Source organism: Colias eurytheme, chromosome 26 (genome assembly GCF_061535395.1).
Source record: "Colias eurytheme isolate Ceu_HAF_F1 chromosome 26, ilColEury1 Martin Lab GWU primary, whole genome shotgun sequence".
Classification (NCBI taxonomy): domain Eukaryota; kingdom Metazoa; phylum Arthropoda; class Insecta; order Lepidoptera; family Pieridae; genus Colias; species Colias eurytheme.
The window spans coordinates 7,025,827-7,050,062 of record NC_143005.1 but is presented as its reverse complement, the minus strand read 5'-3'; the positions used below and the strand labels follow the sequence as shown (position 1 = coordinate 7,050,062).

The window sequence follows — 24,236 nt, the reverse complement described above, 5'->3', positions numbered from 1 at the left end:
AATATATTATACCTATACCCATTGTACCTACCAAATTATATAAAGTACAGTCAGAAGCATAAATATATTACCATTTGCAGATTAGCAATAATATCTGTCATAAGAACGGGTTCAATAATATCTGTCTGCCCGTATACAGCAAAAATATCTGACATTAGTAGGCAGCATAATAAAGTGGCATCAAAATTATGTGACGAAAATGTTACAGCAAATAATTGTGACAACCTCTCGAAGCATAAATATGTGACGTCACCTAGGCGGCAATAATATCTGACACAATTTTATATTTCTGTATTGTAAAATATAATTGATTCCTCACAAAAAGCATAAATATGTGACACTAGCTTTCCGCCCGCGGATTCGCCTGCGTTTTCACAGAAATACCGCATAGTTCCCGATCCCGTGGGAATTTTGGGATAAAACCTATCCTAAGTGTTAACCCAAGTTACCATTTATATGTCTGCTAAATTTTATTGTAATCGGTTCAGTAGTATTTGCGTGAAAGAGTAACAAACACACAATGTGTGTTGATGTGTATATGTCATATACACATCCTCACAAACTTTCGCATTAATAATACTAGATTAGTAGGATAGGAAGTAGGATTATAGTAGGACTAGTAGGATAAGATAGGATAGGATTTTAAAAAGGCAAAACGTTATTTATTGAATTAGTGTTATATGTATTTTGCTGGGGTAAGAATATGAACAAAAGACACATTATATTTTGTAAATATTTTTTTTTAAATAAAATTACGATAATATAAAATAATAGCAATATTATAGGCTAATAATAGGTAAATCAAAATGAATAATGGAGCAATCGTGTCAAACGCCGCTAACGTCAAATATAACAAAACATGTGACAAAACAATTTCTAAATAATACACGAAGGTTACACTGAACCTTCAAATAAAATAGATCTACCCAAGTGGGCATTCATATAAGTATGTATGAATACTTTAATTTTGTCATGATATGATATCCTTCTAATATTATAAATGCGAAAGTTCGTGAGTATCATGTAAGGATGTTTGTTACTCTTTCACACAAATAAATGAGAAAATGGAATTTAGCACACACATAGAAGGTAACTTGGATTAACGCTTATGATCCTGGAAATCCCACAGGAACGGAAACTATGCGGGTTTTTCTTTGAAAACGCGGGCGAAGTCGCGGGTGTTAAGCTAGTAGGAATTAGGATATAATATCTAGACATACAATATGTAGTATACAACGACGGCACTAATATACAATATGGTAATAATGTTTTAAAACAACGTAGTTAAAATAAAATTTATTTATTTTGTATTAATTCAATATTAAATTGAAAATAAAATTGTGTCAGATATTATTGCTTCCTAGTTGATGTCACATATTTATGCTTTTAGTGTGGAATCAACGCAAAATACAGAAATATAAAATTGTGTCAGATATTATTGCCACCCAGTCGGTGTCACATATTTATGCTTTGTGTGAGGAATCGATGCAAAATACAGAAATATGAAATTGTGTCAGATATTATTGCTTCCTAGTTGATGTCACATATTTATGCTTTTTGTGAGGAATCGATGCAAAATATAGAAATATGAAATTGTGTCAGATATTATTGCTTCCTAGTTGATGTCACATATTTATGCTTTTTGTGAGGAATCGATGCCAAATGTAGAAATATGAAATTGTGTCAGATATTATTGCCACCTAGTTGATGTCACATATTTTTGATTTGTATGAGGAATCTATGCAAAATACAGAAATATGAAATTGTGTCAGATATTATTGCTTCCTAGTTGATGTCACATATTTATGCCGTGAGAGGTTGTCACAATTATTTGCTGTAACATTTTCGTCACATAATTTTGATGCCACTTTATTATGCTGCCTACTAATGTCAGATATTTTTGCTGTATACGGGCAGATAGATATTATTGAATTAGTTCTAGTGACAGATATTTTTGCACATCGCCCCCTAGGCATATATTATTGCTCGTGACTGTACCTAACTAGGTATATTAGTAGGTATATTATTGGACCGAAGTTCCGTAATAAATGTAATAAAATATGTACAACTAGCTTACCGCCCGCGGCTTCGCCTGCTTTGTCTAAAACCTAGTAAATTATATACTACTAGCAATGCCCTGCGGTTTCACCCGCATAGATAGCGATATCGTTACAGTGAAAAGTCTACTATAGGTCGGACTATAGGTTTAATTTTTAATCACATGAAAATCACCTTTACCCCGTCCCGCACTACGGCCTTTTTTTTTGTTTTAGTGGGGAAATCTTTCATAGATACCCACGGCCTCCGGGGGAGGGGCCGTGGGTTATGTCGGATTCCTACCGACCAAAACCCCACTGTGTTCCGTCAAGACGCATATTGGTAGAATTCCTCCGTGACCCCCGCACTACGGCCTGCTCGAACAGTATACCTACTATTTTCTGTAGATTGACACTTTTAAAAATTCGTTATATCTTTTGAATGGAATATCCAATTCTTTTCATTTAAAAAGTATTTTGCTGGTATTGAAACAGTCTATAATAAAACATCATTTAATGGGATAAGGATTAATATGTATATGTGTATGGATAACATGGTTTGATTACTGTCGGCACTTCTATTTACTTTGAAAACGTAAAAAAGTTGTTGTAGTAACATAACTACTGAAGATGGACATATGGTATCGCGGACTTTCTTGTAGATATTGATCCATTCTATAATACCGTAGAACATTTTTTTGTTCTATCTTCAATAGATTCCGCAGCGCACGCGATGACAGAAGTTTTATTGAGGATTTTTTTACACCTTGGGTTACATTATTGCATTTTTGGTAAGGATCTCTAATTTTTTTGAAAATGCAATATAGCCTATGTTGCTCAGTAAAGATGCAGCTTTCTAATGGTGAAAGAATTTTTGAAATCGGTCCAGTAGTTTATGCGTGAAAACCATACATACATACATACATACATACTTACAAACTTTTCCTCTTTATAATATTAGTATAGAAAACCTTCAAAATCCGTTGCGTAGTTTTAAAGATTTAAGCATACAAAGGGACATAGTGACAGAGAAAGCGACTTTACTATGTATTGATTATTTAGGTATATGTCTACGTACTACTACTACTTACTACTAAGAAAAAAGTATTTTTAATAAAAATAAAAAGCAATTCCAGTTACAAAGCTTCATACAATTGAACATGCTACATTATGTAAATAATAATACTTACTGCCATCATTTGTTTTAATTATATTTGTCGACGTACTATTTTCCAATTTCAAAATAACACGGTTACAATCGTTTGAAGATATCACCATAATTATATTAGGTACCTACTTCATATTCATAAAAATAAAAGTTCCTTCTAACTTCCAAGCTTAGCTTCCAAGTAAAATTTTCTCTTCCGATTCTCCTGCAAATTCCAATTTTAAAAAGGCCCTTTCAATTTAATAAAAAAAAGTTTTATTATAAAAAAAAATTACAGTTTAATGTGACATTGACGTATAGAATATTTACCAACAGTTATAAATGTGGTTCTGCTTTTCTAATGTTTCTGGACAAAACAGGCGTATAACATAATCATTAGCTCAAAAATAAACATGACAACAAATAAAACATTCGATTTTATTAACTTCCATAACTCAAACACAATAATATATCTTCAATACCGTACATAAATAATGAATTAATAAAATATTTTCTGTGAAACGAAACGTTCCATTTTAGACAAGTAACGTCAACCACAGACGTCAACGATGAATGACGATGACCACTGGTGATGAAATTTGATTTGTCAAAAAACTGAGTAAACGATCATAAAAACACGTAGACAAAGTTTAATATACTCTTAATAATTTTAAGTTAATTTATAAAATGCCTCAAAGCGATAGTGATGACTTTGAAAGTGCAGATGAAGGGCATGTAAGCTCTGGAAAAAAAGATCGGAAGAAACGAAACTCCTCATCAAACTATAGTGATAATTTAGAATTGGATAGTCCTACATCACAAACTAAACCCCCAGATGCATCCAAAAATGTATGTTGTATCATCCTTATTAACTAATAAAAATATATAATGTATCGGTTTATAATAAAATTCTGTTCAATATATTATTTTAAGATTTCCCTTAACAAAGTGGTTGTTACTCAGTATACTTCATACTATAATCATTAAAATTCATAATTTTACGAATTTCAGTTGGCAACAGACGGTTGGGATGACTTTGAAATAGAAGACAATGAAACTGTTGAAATTAGTGAAGAGCCTAAAGTTTCTAGAACAAATAATGAACCTAAACCCAAGCAAGAAAGTTCTCAAGACACCGGCTGGGATGATTTTGATGATTGGGGACAAAGTGATCCCATCAGTACTGAGGTAAATATTTAAATTATTATTAATTTAATTAATAATGTTTAAATATTTTTGGCAATTAATTTAAGCATGGTTCTCATATTTGTGAAAATTAATTAGCTTAGCATATTGCTTGATTAACATATTTTAACTTCAATTAAAATCTCATGTCCTTGTTCTACATGGTATTTTGTGTACATTTTCAGTACAATTGTATTACTGGCTCATTTACCATAAATCTACTATCTACTATAAAAAATAAATTACTTAAGTATAAATGACATAAATGTAACTGTAACAAAATCTTATAAAACACATTTCAGCCACCTAAACAGCAAAAACCAGACCACAATATTCAAACCATCACCGATAGGCTGGCAACTACCACCACTCAGAGTGTTTCACCAGACGTTCAAGGTGTTACCGACAAGCTGGCCGCACCCACTAAAAGTGACAGCTGGGGTTGGGGTTGGGGTGTGGACACCCTGTTGAGTACAGCTACTGCTGGTATTAGTACCATTACAAGTCAAGTGTCGCAGGTTAGATATCTATCTATACAGGGTGTCTCACTATCGGTATACTAAGCGCGAAGGGACTTGTAGTTTTGTATACACTGATCACGTAAAAAATACAACAACAAAATTACACCAAAATTTTTTTGCTAAATTTTTCCTTCAAATTCATGTTTTCTTCTATGCGTTCGCGCAGCCGGCATATAACGCTTCGCTAATGTGAGGCGTGAGCATTTTGTCTATGAAAACATAATCTTAAACGATAGCTCACGTGTGGGTGGCAAAGTTGGGCAGGTTGCTTGTTAGGGTTGTACACAAAGAGTTTTAAGAATTCATCTATTTGAAAAAAAAAATGCATCTGGAATTTTATAAGTATTTTTTACATACTCAGCATATGCAGAACTATAACCTCCATTGAGCTTATAATACCGACGGTGGAACTCTCTGTATAATATGTAAATGTTATGGTCATAAACATATTATGTAATTGCATACTGAATTGAGTGATAAACATTTAGTAAAATGCTGCTTAAATATTTTCTTGGTGTTAATTAAACTTTTTCAAAACTTAATAAAATCAATTCTCAATTCAGAAACCAGCCTATATAGTATAAATCTGTGGTTATAAAATTGTTGTGATATCTCAAAAAGAAAAGAGAAACCAAATTTGTTCACCTTTTTTGTATATCTGTAAAACTGCAATTTAGTTTTGCAAACAAATTTTAAGTATTAATTCCACTCCCATTGTCATATAAATATTGACTGGGCATAAAATGCTTTTTTAGGTGAAGATATAATAAACAGACATAAATTTTACTTCTCTATGTTATCTTTATAGTAAACTAGCTTTCCGCCCGCGGCTTCGCCCGCGTTCTCAAAGAAAAATCCGCATAGTTCCCGTTCCCGTGGGATTTCCGGGATAAAACCTATGCTATGTGTTTATCCAAGTTACCCTCTATATGTGTGCTAAATTTCATGCAAATACATCCAAGTAATAAAAACTTTCATACAAACTTCTATCCCCTATTTTACCCCTTTAGGGGATGAATTTTCTAAAATCCTTTCTTAGGGGACGCCTACGTTATGACATCTACCTGCATGCCAAATTTCTGCCCGATACGTCCAGCAGGTTGGTCTGTGCGTTGATAGATCACTATATCAGTCACCTTTGAGTTTTATATATATAGATATTTATTGTTAATTTTATAATACACACATTTCAGGGCATATCAACAGTCCTCGAAACTGGCATAGGAGCCCCTGACCCAGAAGAATTAGCTCGTAAAACAAAAAGTAGTGAAGTATCAGCCACAGAGCAAAGCAATGCAGATACTAAATCTGAAGTGCCTAGTGATAGTGCATTTCAGTTTGGTAGTCTGCTATCGGGAGTCACTAAGTTTGTGGAGACAACTGGTGAGTTTATTTTTAATATTATTTGTGTTTTAAGCCTTTAACTAAAAGGTATCTGCAATATGCTGTTGTCTACATTTTTATGGTTAATGTTGTACATTTAATAAGCGAAATGTCTGCTTAATCTATAGTTTTTTGTTGAATAACATATAAATTTTATGAATTACATTGCAACATTCATAATACATTTACATATTTGAAGAAAAATTGCTATTGTTTGTGCATTAAAAATTTTTTAAAGTATAATTTATATATTGTCCTCACTGGAGAGTCACTTCACTGTAAACTACTTTTTCTACTGCTATGTTTCTTAATTATTTTTATTTAAATAAAATCTCCAGTTTTTCCATTCTAACCAATAAAAACAAAATTTTAGGAACAAAAGTTATAACAGGGGGTCTAGATACCCTCGAAACGATAGGCAAAAAGACAATGGAAGTCCTCCAAGATGGCGACCCAGGTCTGGCAAAGAAACGGGCATTACTAGGACTGGATAATGACAAGCCGGTATTATCGCAAATATTGAGGGAGGCGAAAGAGAAAGCAGATGAGGAAGATAAAATAAGGGAAGCGAAACGGGAGGCAAAGGAAGTGCATTATGAATCGCTGTTCGATGATTTTGAAGGTGAGCTAATTATTATGTGTTTTTGTGCTTAAGTTAATCAATTGATAGTAATTACAATAAATTATTTAAACTCATACATTTATTTCTTCAATCAGACTTCTTTATTTGTGCGATGATGATGTTAAGGAGATATAAGATTTTATTTGAATACAAAGCTTCGGAAAAATATTTTTTAGATATTTGATTTGATGAACAGTTCCTTAATAAAATATGCAAAAGAAATCAATATATACTTCACTTTTGTATCTGCATAATTTTTTAATTATATATTTTACTAGGTGTTCCCCGCGGTTTCACCCGCATTGCTCCGCTCCTGTTGGTCTTAGCATGATAAATGGAATATCTAACACCGAAAGAATTTTTCAAATCGGATCAGTAGTTCCTGAGATTAGCGCATTCAAACAAACAAACTCTTCAGCTTTATAATCTTAATAAATATAAATCTCGTGTCACAAATCACAATGTTTGTCCTCAATGGACTCCTAAACCACTTAACCGATTATAATAAAATTCACACACCATGTGTAGTTCGATCCAACTTGAGAGATAGGATAGTTTAAACATGTAGATACCACGGGCGAAGCCGGGGCGGACCGCTAGTATGAGTATAGATTACGACATCGCATCTAATAAACAAGGAATGATTTTATTAATTATCCCAGGTCTAGTACACCTAGAAGCATTGGAAATGCTTTCCCGTCAAGTGAACATGAGGATAGAGGAACGTCTTCGTAGCGCTGAGCCTGACAAGCGACAGGATATTAAGGAAACATTGCAGCAGATTGCCGGTATGTGTGTTTGTTTGTTTTAGAGGTACTGAGAATAATGATTAGTTTAAATTTCTATAACTCATGTAGAAGATGTATGAAGAAGCACAAATAGACAGAAATTAATTTAGTTATGCACATTAATTTTTTTAAACACTATTGAAAATGAGGTGTTATTCATTATATTGATCATTGGAAGTTACAAGTTTTCAAGATTCTTCAAAACATGCAAACAGATCATTATTTAAGTTATATGCAAGTAAGTCATCTTTAACATTAAGCAGTTTTATTAATAACTCAGGCCCCGGAATCACAGACACAATAGAAAATCTATTGTGTCGTGGACCGATCGGGCCGCTTGGGGCTCAATGGGTTAAAGATCTCTTTCAAACAATCTACATTTTTTAAAAATAAAAGTTACTTACAAATATCTTGTATTTGTGCATCAAGTAGATTTATGGATGGATTTGATTTTTACTTTTTAGCTTATATTAATCTTTAAATAACTCTTATTTTAATTATTGCATAATGTTACCTTTATACTTAATTGTAATATAGGATTTGTTTATTATTAGTACTGTATCTTTTATGTTTTCTTTTTTGCTCACACACTGTATCTGATTGTTATTGGTGTACCTTGTAATTGGCGTATAGTATTGTATAATGTTATATTTAATTTATGTTTAGCTGTAAGGTACCTTTTAGAAATAAATAAATAAATAATATATAAATTGTTTCACTCTTCATTTATATTAAACTAGTGGACCGCCCCGGCTTCGCCCGTGGTACATATTTCGCAATAAAAAGTAGCCTATGTCCTTTCTCGGGTATCAAAATATCTCCATACCAAATTTCATGCAAATTGGTTCAGTAGTTTAGGCGTGATTGAGTAACAGACAGACAGACAGAGTTACTTTCGCATTTATAATATTAGTATGGACTAGAGGTCCGCCCCGGCTTCGCCCGTGGTACATATTTCGCAATAAAAGGTAGCCTATGTCCTTTCTCGGGTATCAAAATATCTCTATACCAAATTTCATGCAAATTGGTTCAGTAGTTAAGGCGTGATTGAGTAACAGACAGACAGACAGAGTTACTTTCGCATTTATAATATTAGTATGGATTAACTATGTATTTAAATCAAGCTACAAATCACCACCTCTGCTTTGTCTCATACTTATATTAACCCAACAATTTCCAGAGCTCTGCGAGATGCCAGAAGACGAAGACGATGACCCTGATGATGAAGAGCATCCGCCGGACATGTCCAAGGAGGATATATTCCACGAGAAACTGCAGCGGGCTACAAGAGATATTGGACTGAAGATGCAGTTTCAGCCACTTATTAAGTAAGATTTTCAAGTGAAAACTTCTTTAGCGGCGTTGAGCACTTTTTCTGTAAAAGGGTATAAAATCTTAAACTCGCGTCAGGACACGTGACCTGATCGAAAAAGCGTAAGACGGATACCATTCCAAAATATCAAACATGCTCAACGTTAATAATCAAGTTTTCACTTCTGCCGGCCCTCCCCCAGTGCAACCCGTCTTTTTTTTTAAGTTTGCCGCTTTTAAAGTAAGAAGTTAAGTTGTGTCTGTTGTTGTTAAATCAAATAATCAATGTAAATTAATTTTTATATGATGTATTGTGTGTCGCCTGTGTGAGTTGTTTTATACAAGACAATATACAAGGGAAGTTTAGTTGACATTTTCAATTAATTTGCACTTCACGCTCCCCAAGGGTGGAAGTAAATATTCTTATAAAACTATGTATCATAGATCTGTGAATTTTATGATATTTTAATCAACCTTTGTTTATTGTCTTTGTTGTTAAAATCTCCAAAAAAGCTTACAGTCCTTGTCCTCAATGTCCTCAATGGACTCCTAAACCACTTAACCGATTATAATAAAATTCGCACACCATGTGCAGTTCGATCCAACTTGAGAGATAGGATAGTTTAAACATGTAGGTACCACGGGCGAAGCCGGGGCGGACCGCTAGTGAGCTTATAATTATCACTTGCGTTTATTAAATCGTGTCTTAATATAATTTTTATTATTGTTTTCACTGATTAAATTGACTTTTGTTTAACATGATGTTTATATTTTTAATATTTTCGTCACAGACAGTACACGGACACGCTGGCCGGGTCCACCACACCCGGCGTCCCGCGCGCAGTGTACAAGCGCGCCGTGAGCTGCCTCGCGTGCGGCACCGCGCTGTGCGTGCAGCTCTACCACAAGACGTGCGAGATGCTGCTGGTGAAGCCGCGCCGCTCTACTGCCGACGAGGCGGACGCGCTTGCGCAGTGAGTACTGTGATATAGCTGGTACATAGACACACTCGCCGGGTGTGTGGCACCCGTGGCTGCGTTTTTGTAGCATAGCGTTTGTATGGCTTCTTTCACAGAAAATACACATGGACACAGTGAAAAAATCTACATTTTTCTTTTAAAACTCACATAAACAACATACAATCACGTAGTAGTTAAAGTGGTGCTATTTTTTACAATATGCCTTATAAATTCTCACAAACAGCTTACATACAGTGTAGATGCTTGTAAAGTTCATTACACACATTGCCAGCCAGATGCATCTAAGCAATGAATATAGCGTAGATACATAATACATTCTATACTCATATTCAATTTCTGGGTTTACCACACCCACTGCGCACACGTTCGAAAGCACAGAAACTGCACGCAAGTCAGTACGCTTTAAAAGCTATAATAAAACATCACATCACTACGAATGGCAGCGATGGATTAATGAAAATTTTTGCAAAAATGTGAAAGTATTTTTTCACATTTATGCAACACACTACACCAAAGTATTTCATTTTGAGAGCCGAAACAGTTGTATAGTTGAGCTTCTATCTTATGTACCAATAAACTTTAATTTCTTCTAAAAACTAATACATAAAAAAATAATTATAATATACATATTATTCAAATTTCAGATTAACAGTAGTTCTAACGAAACATATAAGTGAAATGGCGACGTTGTTCACCGAGAAACTCACCCAATTACCCGACGAAGAAAAGGATGTTATAAATAATTATATCACTAATATATTCCTAGAGGTAAGTTGTATACAAGCTAAGGAAAAGAGATAGAATATAGTGTATAGTGGAAAGGGAGAAAGAGAAACTAAAACTTACAGCGAAATGAATTTATATGTTGGACATTAAATCTGATTAAAAACCATTTTATTTCACTAATATTTTTTTTTATTGTATTGGCATCCTTATATTATTAAGACCGCCTCCTCGGTACAGTGGTTGACGCGTGTAACACCGAGGGTTCCTGGGTTCGATTCCCGGTGGAGACTAATAAAAACAAATTATTATTATTCAGTCTTAAATTTAAACTTAATTTTTGTTAATTTATATTTTTCTCTTTACAGGCCGGTAATAGTTCAAAGTACATCGAAAACGCGTTCCAGCTGACCTTGCCAATCATTCAAATAGGCGCAGTTTAAAATTAGTATAAACTATAATAACATTTAATATATTTAAAAAATAAATGGATTCAATAGATTTATCATGGATGGATATGGCATCTTCTTTATAATAGTATAAAAAACTATATTGGTTTTTAAACAAAACACAATAAAAATATCACAATATATAAATATGTACAAATTGAAGGCCTTGTCGCTTATTAGCGATTTCTTCCAAGCAACCTAGATAGTTAAAATAATAATTATTATTATGTTTGTAGAATCTTAATGTGTGTTTTCTTTTACGCAATAAGTAATGAACTTATTTGAATGAAACCTTGCACACTAATAGTTTCTAAAACATAATTTACTCTCATTTATTTTCCTGTAAGTATAAACAAATTTTGATAAAAGAGACTATATTATAGTAATGATTTCCCATCTTATTTATATGCTTTTGATATTATTTTTATTGTTTGTATAAAATATATTCCTTGTAATTGTAATAAATAACATATAACAAGTCTATGACAATAAAGTGAATTTGTTATAATTTTGTGTTTTATTACTTCATAATATCTATATTATAGACTACAAGCCCGCATAGGACAAAAATATGGGTCAAATGAACCACCAGGGGACATATCTAGATCGATAGCAGAGCAAAAAATAATAAGATTCATCACTATGCCGTCACTTGTAAGCTGTCCAACTGAGTGCAGATGAGAATTGAAAAGTACAGGTAGACTCGGTAAATTTTGGTCATATATTTTTGTACGGCATTCTTAACCATCGATAGATCCATTAAAAATAATAAGAAACCGCTCAGTGCCGTACAAAAATGGTGGTCCACCAAGTCGGAATTTTTATTTAATTTCCGAGAGTTACCGGGGGTAAATTTGGTCATTTGACCATGTACGGCATCTGTGTCATACTATTGCTATACTGCTTTTAATCCATTATTCCGCAACGCCGTACAAAAATCATGGGGACAAGGGGAAAAAATCGAGAGTTGTAATCCCCTCTCTTTCCCCACTCCAGGGGGTCATTTGACACAACACGAAATAAATTTATTTTTAAAGTATTTTATGCATAGATAATATTTTTTCATGTGCCGTACATTTTCGTTGGTTCAAAGGGGAAAAATCTGAAAAAGAAAAAAATCCATATAACGAAATGTTTGCTTTATATTTTTATAATAAAATATAAATATACATTAATATTAAGAAGCTCGAGGTGGTTAATTATCACCTTGGAAAGTCGGAGTCAGGTGGAATGGACTCCGTTAAATTGATGAACTAATAAAAAAGCTATGAACGAAAAGATGTGAATTATATGCAATCAGTCCATGAATACAGGTAAAGTCACAAGCAAATGCTAGTAATATATACATATTCAAAATGTACAAGTAAAGCGCTTTCAAATGATACCAAACACTGCATATTTATCTTAACTTTATTTTTTTACTCTGTATGTTTTGTCCGCTAGAGGGCGCCACATTAGATTTTGTGAAACCCCATTTAGCCTTTAGCTAGCTGGTCGTTGGTTATCCAGTGAACAATTCAGACTCTTCTAATGATATGTCATTTGTCGAATTCTGATAAGTAGTTTAGAAGTTACGAGGGAATAGATGAACATACATACATGACCTGTAAACAACCATAACCCTCCTTTTGCTTTGCCGTAGTTGGGTAAAAATATGTTAATGCCGTACTGTATCAAATGGCCATAAAGCACTCTTAAAATTGTAGCTTTCGTCGCTTTCATCAGCCTAAAAGATGTGGTCTGCACAAAAATGTACGGCATCGTTTTTTCCTAATTTATCTATGTTAATACTATTTAAAACAACGGATAAAGTGTAGAAAACTATTATATTTCATTAATCTACGATGTTTAAACTTTAACAAAATTTCTGGTTTTGCATTTCTCTATAACTTTTTTTAGAACGGTTTCTTTTGAACGGCAATACTATACAACAATTGAATTTTACAATATCATGTTAAAAAAAAGTTCCCGTACAGGGTCAAATGACCTTACAGCTCTTTATATCAAGAATTAGATGAAATTAAGATGATTATTGGTATACATTTAAAAGAACAATTATTTTTTGATGGCATTGCTTTTAATAGTACTTTTGAGTGCTAGATAATGTTTTGGAACCGAAGCCGTACTTAGTCAAATGACCCCCTGGAGTGGGGAAAGAGAGGGGATTGCATCTCTCGATTTTTTCCCCTTGTCCCCATGATTTTTGTACGGCGTTGCGGAATAATGGATTAAAAGCAGTATTAGGAATTTTTATTTAATTTCCGAGAGTTACCGGGGTAACTCTCGGAAATTAAATAAAAATTCCGACTTGGTGGACCACCATTTTTGTACGGCACTGAGCGGTTTCTTATTATTTTTAATGGATCTATCGATGGTTAAGAATGCCGTACAAAAATATATGACTAAAATTTACCGAGTCTACCTGTACTTTTCAATTCTCATCTGCACTCAGTTGGACAGCTTACAAGTGACGGCATAGTGATGAATCTTATTATTTTTTGCTCTGCTATCGTTCTAGATATGTCCCCTGGTGGTTCATTTGACCCATATTTTTGTCCTATGCGGGCTTATAGTCTATTACTAATCATATAATATTTACATTGTAAGACGGGGGACGGTATAGTTAAGAGTACTGAAAAATAGTACTCACTTCGGTGCGCTGTAAAATCTTAGCTATTTACTTAATGAAAAAATGTTGTATATAAAAGTTGTTCCTCAAAAAACAATCTACAATAATGGTCTGATATCATTTCTTCGTAAAATGATAAAAAAAAGTTTTATTGAAAAATATAAATACCTACTTATCTCTAATTTCTGAACATTTTCGCTTATAACTTTTTTATTTATAGTTCTACGACAAAAGTTACTGGACCAAAGTTGTAGAGAATTTAATTTGCAACAAACAATGTTAACAATTTTTTTGATCAAATAAATAGTTAAAGAGATATATCGTAAAAACCATATTATCAACCGCTATTTTCAAGATGGCGGCCGTGGGACAAGGGTGGCGACCCCACAAACTTGGTGATAGCTTCACACTGAACCCCCCTATACATCAAAAAAATAAAATTGCGTCCTCTAAAAAATGCAACCCCAAATGTAACTTTTCAATGGAATAATATTTTACCGTGAATGACGTATCTATCGTCGAATAGTTATAAACTATGACATATGTCAAAATTAGAACTCATGGTGCAAAAATTGTATGGTTACTACAGCGAGTGTAGTATAGTTTACTATACGTTATCTACTGTAGTACTATTGCACCCACATGCACCTCCTTTTTAGTTCCGCTACGGCACCGGGCACACTAGGGGCGCTGTACGAAATTTTATACAAACCGCTTACTACAATCGCTAGCGAGTATCGTGTGCGTAAACTCATGGTAGAGATAGAGCTACTGTGATATTATGTGATCTATTAACCCGCCTATAGAAAAATTATGATACAATTATCAAAAGAATTAAAATATTTCGGAGGTTCTAAAAACCTCAACAAACTGTTGCGTCTGTCAATCGAAAAAATTGTATGGATGCGCCACAGACCAAGTAATGGATGCGCCGTTATACAGCGCATTTTATTTAATTTGTTTAATATTAAAATGAAGCAAGCTTACAGTACCCTAATTACGTCAAGTTCTATGTGTGCACTTATCTATTTTAAGTTATTTTTTTTTTAATTTTAAAATTAATATCTATCTATCTTATATATCTATCTATCTTATATATCTTCTTATTTATACATTGTTTTAATTATGTCAGACATAAACACCGAGTTTTTAGATAGTCTTTCGTGCTCTTTAGGTTCAACAGATAGTGATGAGAGTAGTTTTCATAGTGCTTCTTCCCCTCCTCTCGACCTTACTCTTTCTTCTCTATTTAGTGATTCACTTAAGAACTTTAATGCTGTCCATATTAATGCTCAGAGCATTCCGGCTCATTTCCCAGAAATGCTTGCATCATTTGTATCAAGAAACATCCATGCTATCCTAGTATCCGAGTCATGGCTTAAACCTACACTCCCTTCCCAAAACTATCTCCTTCCTGGCTTTCACCTTATCCGTAATGATCGCATTGGTAAAGGTGGGGGTGGTGTGGCAATTTATCTCCGTTCTCATATCTCCTATAATATTATACGCTGTTCCCCTCAACCTTCACCCAATAACGGCACCGAGCATCTCCTTATAGAAATCCTACTTTCCAATTCAAAAATCCTTCTCGGAGTCTTTTATAGTCCTTCCCTAACAATTAACTATTTTTCCTCCTTAGAAGTCCTTCTTGATGAATTGTCCCCACTATACACCCACCTTATCTTCATGGGTGATTTCAATACATGCCTACGGAAAGGTGATATCCGAAGTAGGAAACTACTGTCTCTCCTTCACTCTCATAATCTTCACACACTTCCTCTTAACCCAACCCACTTCTTCCCCGGATGTTCCCCTTCCCTCCTTGATCTTATAATAGTTTCCTCTCCCAATTCCGTATCCAAGCACGGTCAGTGCTCTGCTGATGCTTTTTCCTATCACGATCTTATCTACGTATCCTATAAACTCCGTCCTCCCAAATTTAAACCTTCCTCTGTACTGCTTCGTAATTTTGCCGGTATGGATACTGAGTTCCTTTTGGCTGATGCACACGACACTGACTGGGAGACTGTTATAAATGCTGAATCCATCGACTTAAAAGTAAGTACTTTTTACGACTTAGTCACTGCGTTATATGACAAACGTGCACCTCTTAAACTTGTCAAAAAGAAACATACGCCTGCGCCCTGGCTCTCACCTGAAATCAAATCTCTTATGAATAGGAAAAATCGTGCAAAGGCTAAATTGAAGACAGCAAAAACGGATCAATTGCGTGAAAAATATAGGAACGTCCGTAATCGTTGCAACATACTGTGTAGAGATGCACAAAGACGCCATATCCATAACTCGGTCGAGAACGGCGACCCCTCTTCAATATGGAAGTTTCTAAAATCCTTAGGAGTTGGTAAATCATCCTACGCGTGTTCACGTAATAACTTTAATATTGACGCTTTAAACGCTCATTTTTCATCATCTTCCAACCTTAATGCTTCTACTATACAACAGACACTTAATTCTCTTTCTACCACCTCTGCTCCTAATTTTCCCCCGTTCTTTTTTAAACGATGCACTGTGGGAGAAGTTAAGAAGACGATATTGTCCATATCTTCGAACGCAGTCGGTGCTGACCTTGTAAGTCGTAATATGATCCTTCCTATCCTTGATATTATTGCTCCTGTCATTACCCACATCTTTAATTTCTCACTTACCTCTGGCAAATTTCCAAATTCTTGGAAAGATGCTCAGGTTATTCCTCTTCCTAAAAAATCCAATCCAAATTGTTTTTCTGATTTCCGTCCTATCTCTATTTTACCTTTCCTTTCCAAGGTCCTCGAACGCATCATCCATGCTCAATTAAGTTCATACTTAAACACTCATAGCATACTTTCTCCTTTCCAATCCGGTTTCCGTCCTGGTCATAGCACGACTACTGCTCTCGTTAAGGTCACTGATGACATCCGTGCAGCTATGGACAATAAACAACTCACCATATTGTGTCTTCTCGACTTTAGTAACGCATTCAACACTGTTAATCATGATATTTTACTGGGTTTGTTACGCCTAATTAACTTCTCCCCTACAGTACTCGAATGGTTTCAAAATTACCTGGGTGATCGGCGGCAGCGTATCTTGTTGGATGGTAAACATTCTTCTTGGTGTGCTGTTCCCGCTGGTGTACCACAGGGTGGCGTCTTGTCACCTCTCCTATTCGCCATTTTCATTAATAATCTCTCCTCTCGTATAACTTCTCTCTACCATATGTTTGCTGACGACGTACAGATCTACATTCACTCTACACCCAGTAATTTATCCGATTCTATTAACACTATTAACGCTGAACTTGCAACAATAGTAAAATGGTGTGATGAATTTGGACTTAAGATTAATCCTTCCAAAAGCCAAGTGATCGTTGTTGGAAGTCAGTACCTTATATCAGAGATTGACTGGGGAATTCTGCCGAGTGTTAAAATTGGGTGCGAGGGTATTCCTTTCAGCAATCAAGTAAAGAACTTAGGTGTAATTATGGATCAAACGCTCTGTTGGTCGCAGCATCTCCAGCATATCAGTCGTAAATTATACGCTGCATCTAACTCCTTACGACGCCTCCGTAACTTTTTACCCATACCGACCAAAATTATGTTAGCACAGTCCCTTCTCCTTCCTATTCTTGACTACGCTGATGCTTGCTTTTTAGACTTAACATCTGAGCAATTGGATAAACTTGAGCGACTTCAAAACTATTGTATTCGGTTTGTTTACGGTCTCCGTAAATATGACCACGTTTCTCATTTTCGTAAGAAGCTCAAGTGGCTCCCGATCCGCCTTCGCCGGAATGTTCATTACCTACAACTCCTGTATCGAATCCTCTTCAATCCCAAAACTCCTTCTTACCTAAAAGATCAGTTCCAATTCCTGCACTGTGATAGCTATTCTTTCCGATCTGTGGACAGGTTAGTGCTGTCTATGCCTCCGCACCGCACACAGTTCTACGGTGGCTCTTTTACCGTAAGGGCCACCAGATTATGGAACTCCCTGCCAGTTAGCATCCGACAAGCTCAAACGCTGTCCACCTTTACCAAACAAGTCCGAAATCACTACTTGAACCTAGCATTTAACTCGGATTATTAAGATTAATTAATTTATTATTTGTGTTTTTATTTATTTTTCTATCTAAACTACAGTATGAGTTTATGTATGTATGTATTATTGTAATATGTATAATTATTATTTGTATATGTATTATACTATATTATATATAATATATATAATATTTCATATGTATGTAATATGTAATTATAATAGATCATATATTTATGTATGTATATAAATATATAATATATATATTTGTACTTCCTACCTACCTCCTTTTTCATAATATTACTCCACACAGTAGGTTGCCTGGAAGAGATCACTCTTAAGTGATAAGGCCGCCTTCTGTGCTGGACTAGTTTTAAGTTTTAATTTTAAGAATTTATTTGTATGCCAGCACATTAAAGTGTTAATAAATAAATAAATAAATAAATAATATATAAATTAAACTTAACGATTAAGTACATGATTTTACAAAATATCACAATCGTACGATACACACAATCGGTCATTTCACATTTGAATGCGGTCATTTGTCTACGTATGAATTAAATTAAATACAGTGCTATCTATGCTATTCTTTACATTACAAAAGCCATTGTCATCACATCTGCCCAAAAGGGTTCGATTTGCGATTCCGTGACATTTGGAACGCGAAAGACGAGGTTTCGCAGAATTATTTGCTTTGTGTTGATCGATTGAGGAAAATCGCTATATTTATTTAAGAAAAGAAATACTAGTGATTAAAATATGAAATTTAAAAAAAAATATTATTGAGTAGGTATGAAATAAGAATGTACGGTGGAATGTAATGATCGATGATTTTCTTTTCCGTGGTAGTTATAAAAATTATTATACCAATACACCAAATCTCTATAATGCTTATTTTTTATCAAATTACTAATAAGGGGACTACTAGATCGAATAAATATTCCTACAAATTATTATTACTACACCCAACACTTTTCCTAAAAAAAATAACTTACAAACAAAAATTACAATTCATATATATAACAAAATAAGCTTTGTCACCAACCTAAATACATAAGCGTGTAGGACACGCGTTAAAAATCAAACAATTTAAAACATAATACGCACGGGCATACAGCACGGGCTGTAATTTCAATACATTGTTATAAACACGAGTAAATCCATTATTATAGTATTATTATATTATCTGTTGTATTATTGAAATTACAATTTACAAGTCACTGACACCTGGTATACTAATTGTAAGGGTTGATTTTGCATCTGGGTAGACCTTTAACATGTGTTTGAATTGGAGCTTATAAAAAAGGAAGATAAAAAAGCATTCCAATTAAAGTTTGTACTTACAAGGTTTTACAGGTAATGGAGAAATCAATTTAATTAAAATTTCGATTTAAAGCGAGATTCGAACCCGCTTTAGGTCGGTATGTTTTATAATGTTGTTTTATTTATTGATTAATTATAGCTACTTACACCAAATACCTACTAACGAAAACATTTGTGAACTTTTCAATACATTTAGATGTAAATTGTAATACAGGATGACGAAACCTTGAAGTCAATATTTTTTATAGATTCCTTATATAATGAATCAGATCAGAATAATGAATATACCCCATGAACCTTACCAACCGAATATGTTAGCCGATTTTTGCACGCCTCATAAGCGAAGCGTTGAGGTGGGTACTACTGTCACTTCGCGCAAAACATCTGATTTTTCAAACTTAAAATGTCTTTATGTATCATACATTGCACTTGTAAGATAATACATACACACACATATTAAGAAAAAACACTATTTTTAACGTTCATGATATTTTTGATGTCATTTTTGTTATTTAAACTAGTTAAAAAACAGTTTAAAAAAGTTCTGTCTTGGACGTCCGTGTGTCTGTATGTGCGGATCCTTTTTCTTGTTAACACGATAGCGACCGAAATACTTTACTAATCGAGTCTTTTTTTTTCTCTTACGCTTGAGTATGCTCAGGAATAGAACCCTTTCATTTTTCAGGGTCTGATTCGATGTGGTTTAATTGTTATTAAATAAACAAAAATAATAATTAATAAATATTTATTAAAAAAAATTATGAGGCGTGCACTTTTGGATTTTCCAAATTATTCCTCGTTTACGAGCTGTGTTTACGAGTTATGATTTTTTTAAGTTTTCTTCAGTAAAAAATTCTGCGGTGATGTAATTTATTTATTTAAAAAATCATAGATTTTTTTAATGTTACGTTTTGTAACGTAATTAACAAAAGAGGAAGGATTGTTTTATTAAAGGTAAAGTCTTTTTTATTGATTTATTAAAAAAATAATTAAATCAAGAAGATAATATAAGTCATAACCACAAGATTAGCGAGTAAGTCAGCCTACATTTTTATAAATCCAATCCTGTACAGTAAAAGTTAATGATTCAATTATCAACTAACACACAGTGCTATACTAAGTACTTAAGATTCCACGTATCCATTCACATCCTGAAAGAGTAAAAACAAAATGAACGCTTTCATTAAACCCCAAGACCGTACGTGTTCGTCAAATGTGTTACTATATTTGGTAATGGCAGGAAACTCTTTAACTGAATGACAATTGACAAAATCGGCAATAAATCAAACGATATTGTATGCGCGTGCGCATGGCGCATTCGTAAATCGGAATACACCTTTTGGAAAGGTGCATAACGCATCTGGTTATAATCCGTTTGGAAATTAGAAATGGTTAGAATTTAAGTTTCGCTAATACATCGTTTAGCATGTGAAAATCCCTTGGAAAAATTAAATTATAAAATATATTATTTGCTTTGATTTAATTGACATAATATAATTCAAGAGAAATCGGATAAAAAAAGTAACTCGTGTTATTTGATTATTATTAATTACTTTTATGTGAAGAAGTTTACGAAAGACGAAGCTTTGAATCCACCTTCGTCTTTTGTAGACGTACAATGACTTACATCTTGAATAAAACAACCAAAAAAACACTAATAATATTATAGGTTTTATCTACTTCTGATGTTTAGTTTAAAATTTAAAAGATTTATTTGTCAATTCCTACAACTCTTTACAATCTAATTCACGAACAACGTCACAGAAAACAGCTTGTCTCACTGTTACAGATTTACACAAAATGGCCGAGTAATAAATACGTTGAAATAATAAAAAAAATCCGCATCAACGCACCAGCGGGCGTGAGACAATACTACTTCCGAATGCTTCTCAGGTAGAACTAAGAGTACACTCGGCTAGAAAATTAAAAACTAAAAATATGGTGAAAATATTTTTATTTATAAAAACAATAATTTATTATATAATATATTATGATACATAATATTTGCGAACATCAGTTTATTCAATACTTATTAGAAAACTGCTACATTTAATTTGTAATCATCCTTATGCTTGATATTGATATAGTAAAACTTTATGTAGCTATGTCTGTTATTTTTACAAAATTCAACCTGTGTATTAAAGTAAATTAAAAGATTCTCCTTTCAAAAGAAAATGCTGCCTTGTCATGACAAATAAAACCAAATGAGGAGTTCACGAGACTGAGTCAAACACGTCACCTATGGTCGAAAATGTGACCGATAAATCTATTCGTATTCATAAAAAATTTCGACGAATTTTATATAAAACAAACTTTAGTCTAAAACATCTATTCCTTTCTAAAATCAAATAAAACCAATAAAACAAAGCACTCGAAACGACAGGTGTCGAAAGCACTTCTCACCGCGACAGTACCGGAAAGCGCGGTGTAAGTGCTCTTTGTGTCCATTTCCGCCATTTTTACAACCTCACTTCACTAGATGAAAGCTATAATGTGCTCCTCGAGAGCTTTATAGTTTATTGCTTTGCCAATATTTTACAATTTTACGATAAATAGCGGGTAGTTTCAAAGAAATCGTAAATTTCATTCATAAGAGGCTTGTAAATGTGTTTCATTATATTTTACAATCTGGTTTGCAATTGTTTATTTCATATTTTCAATTGACAATGCAAGAACTAAATGGCGTAACAGTTTTTTTTTACTGGGCAGAAACGTATTTGTTTGACCTATTTTTAGGTTTTAAAGTAAATACTTATGTTAAATGTTTGAACTATTTAAACAAAAAGTAATCAATACATTTTGCACAAATAATAAATAATCTATAAGTAGGTACTTCTATACTAAATAATATTTTAAATCCGAAGAGTTTGTTTTTGTTTGTTTGAACGCGCTAATCTCAGGAACTATTGGTCCGATTTGAAAAATTATTTTGGTGTTAGATAGCTAATTTATCGAGGAAGGCTATAATAGGCTATATAACATCACGCTAAGGCCAATAGGAGTGGAGCCACGCGGGAGAAACCGAGGGGCGTAGCTAGTCAAAAATAAAAAACAATTAAATTACATTACCATTAATGATAAATATTAAATATCGATTCCATTTCATACAAACATGCAATTACATTTCGATAATCATAGAGACCGCAAAACAATATTGTCATTAGTTATTAAATCCACCCCAAATAAAACACAATTCGTATCATTAGAAAATATACCTTCAAATTATATACATACGGTTCAAAATACTATAATTAAGATTCATTTTGACAGTCCAAACAGTTGTGTCACCATGTAATTTCACGGTATTGCCATGCCATATTGGCTTGCTTTTTCAATTATTAATTTCATAATCATTTCCGATACTTATTGTTTTGTGAAATTAAAAACGCGTGGTTCGGATGTAAACATGGGCACGTGTTTTGTAAAAACAATTTATTTTGTTGCGTGTTGGCTACACAATGATATAATAAGCTATTGATTTGGGGCAATTTTATATGATTGCGTATTGTCGATATGTCAGGTGTGTGCAAAAGAGTAATGGGTTAAATGAGTAATGAAGTAGGTACATATTATTATGTTTTATTTTATTTATTTTTATTACGCTGCGTACACCGTACAGTGGTGATTTGTTAGTATTAGATATTAGTTTGTAATTAACTTTGGAATATTAACATAAGTATGTTTACAAAATATTTTTCGTGGGCAAAAAGTCCGTAATTTGTCACAATAGATACTTACTCTACTTAACTTTTTTACACTTAACTTTGTATTGAGATAGTTACTGCATTTGATCATACCAATTTATATTCGATTGAAAAATGCATAACATTGTTAAAACTTTCAAATTACTGAAACTTAACAATATGGAAGACAACAATCTTATTTCAAGTATAGTTAGGTACCTATTATCACGTTTATTCTTAGCTGCTAAAACAACTTAGATACTAATTCTAGCCTCAATAAACCAATAATTCGAATGTTTTTAGACCAACTTTGAACTTACGTCAAAGTATGAGCTACCAATTAGTGAACTTACCGTGTATTTAGGAGAGAATAAACATTTATCCTAACTATTAGTATTGGTTTTGCATGCTAGTTCTAATTACCTACATCGGATCATCGAATGACCTACCTACGTGTGAGAATTTTAAATTTAATACTACTAGCTAGTAGCTTTTATTTTAGTTTAATTTCCACCCTGTATAGCATTATCTTCAAGATCGGTTTCGGCAATGAAAAAATATTATAAAGGTAAATTATCTAGTAGTAACTAATATGTATTGGTTTAATTTTCTTAAACACGGTACAGCCTTTTTAGTATGACAAAGGACCTACCTACTGTTCGGTTCATAAAATTAGAAGGTGAGTTAGTAAAAAATTAATTCACATTACCTAATTGCAGGAATGATGTCGCGTACCAAAATAAATTATTTTTATGGTTGCCTGGAAGAGATTGCTTTAATCAATAAGGCCGCCTATTGTGCTTACCATATTCATGTCCTCCTTGTTAAATTGTATTTTTTTTTTACTGGTATTGTACAATCAAGTGTCATAAATAAATAAATAAAGCATTCGTTTTGCATTCTGCATCCAAAATAACAAATAGAAGTTTCATGAAGTCGGTAAAAAAATCTAAAATCTACATTTATGCGTTGACTCTCATAGTTTTCGTGAGAACCGGAAGTCAAAGCCTGAGTACTTGCAACGCCGGATATGTACTACCACAGACTAATAGGTACTACGTTCAGAAATTTTATCATTCAATAATTGGCTGCTTCAATTTGTTTAATCGCGCCTTAAGGTTCTTGACCCTATACGTTCTTTTCTATAATTAGCGAGATATAATCGCATTATTTTTAATTAATTACTGTAAGTATTGAAATGGTACGGATGTTAAGGTATTTTCACAGACATATAAAAGTATGTTCTCATATCTATAGGCATTTATAATATTCGCAAAGAAACTGCGTATGTTTTCGAAGTCGGTGCTTATGTTTTGTTATTTTTAATTAGTTAGCCAAGCAAAATTAGATTACACTTGCATAGTATAAATAGGCAATAGGACAGCAAATTGTCTGCGTCTTTGCCGGTGAATCCGTAT

The 24,236-nt window shown here is 33.4% G+C and overlaps 2 protein-coding genes across 2 annotated transcripts; both read left to right on the top strand.

The window, feature by feature from the left end:
- The first annotated feature begins 3,743 nt into the window (after window positions 1-3,743).
- LOC149897258 (protein FAM114A2) lies at window positions 3,744-11,341 on the top strand. Its single transcript, XM_090116905.1, has 10 exons — window positions 3,744-4,032; window positions 4,195-4,371; window positions 4,671-4,886; window positions 6,083-6,272; window positions 6,646-6,894; window positions 7,557-7,682; window positions 8,863-9,010; window positions 9,785-9,967; window positions 10,618-10,741; window positions 11,065-11,341. The coding sequence occupies exons 1-10, from the start codon at window positions 3,871-3,873 to the stop codon at window positions 11,137-11,139; spliced, it is 1,650 nt and encodes a 549-aa protein (XP_089973031.1). The 5' UTR covers window positions 3,744-3,870; the 3' UTR covers window positions 11,140-11,341.
- Window positions 11,342-15,751: 4,410 nt separating this feature from the next.
- LOC149897257 (uncharacterized) lies at window positions 15,752-17,860 on the top strand. Its single transcript, XM_090116564.1, has 2 exons — window positions 15,752-16,363; window positions 16,559-17,860. Exons 1-2 carry the CDS (start codon window positions 15,752-15,754, stop codon window positions 17,858-17,860), a joined length of 1,914 nt encoding a protein of 637 aa, XP_089972690.1.
- The last annotated feature ends 6,376 nt before the right edge of the window (window positions 17,861-24,236 follow it).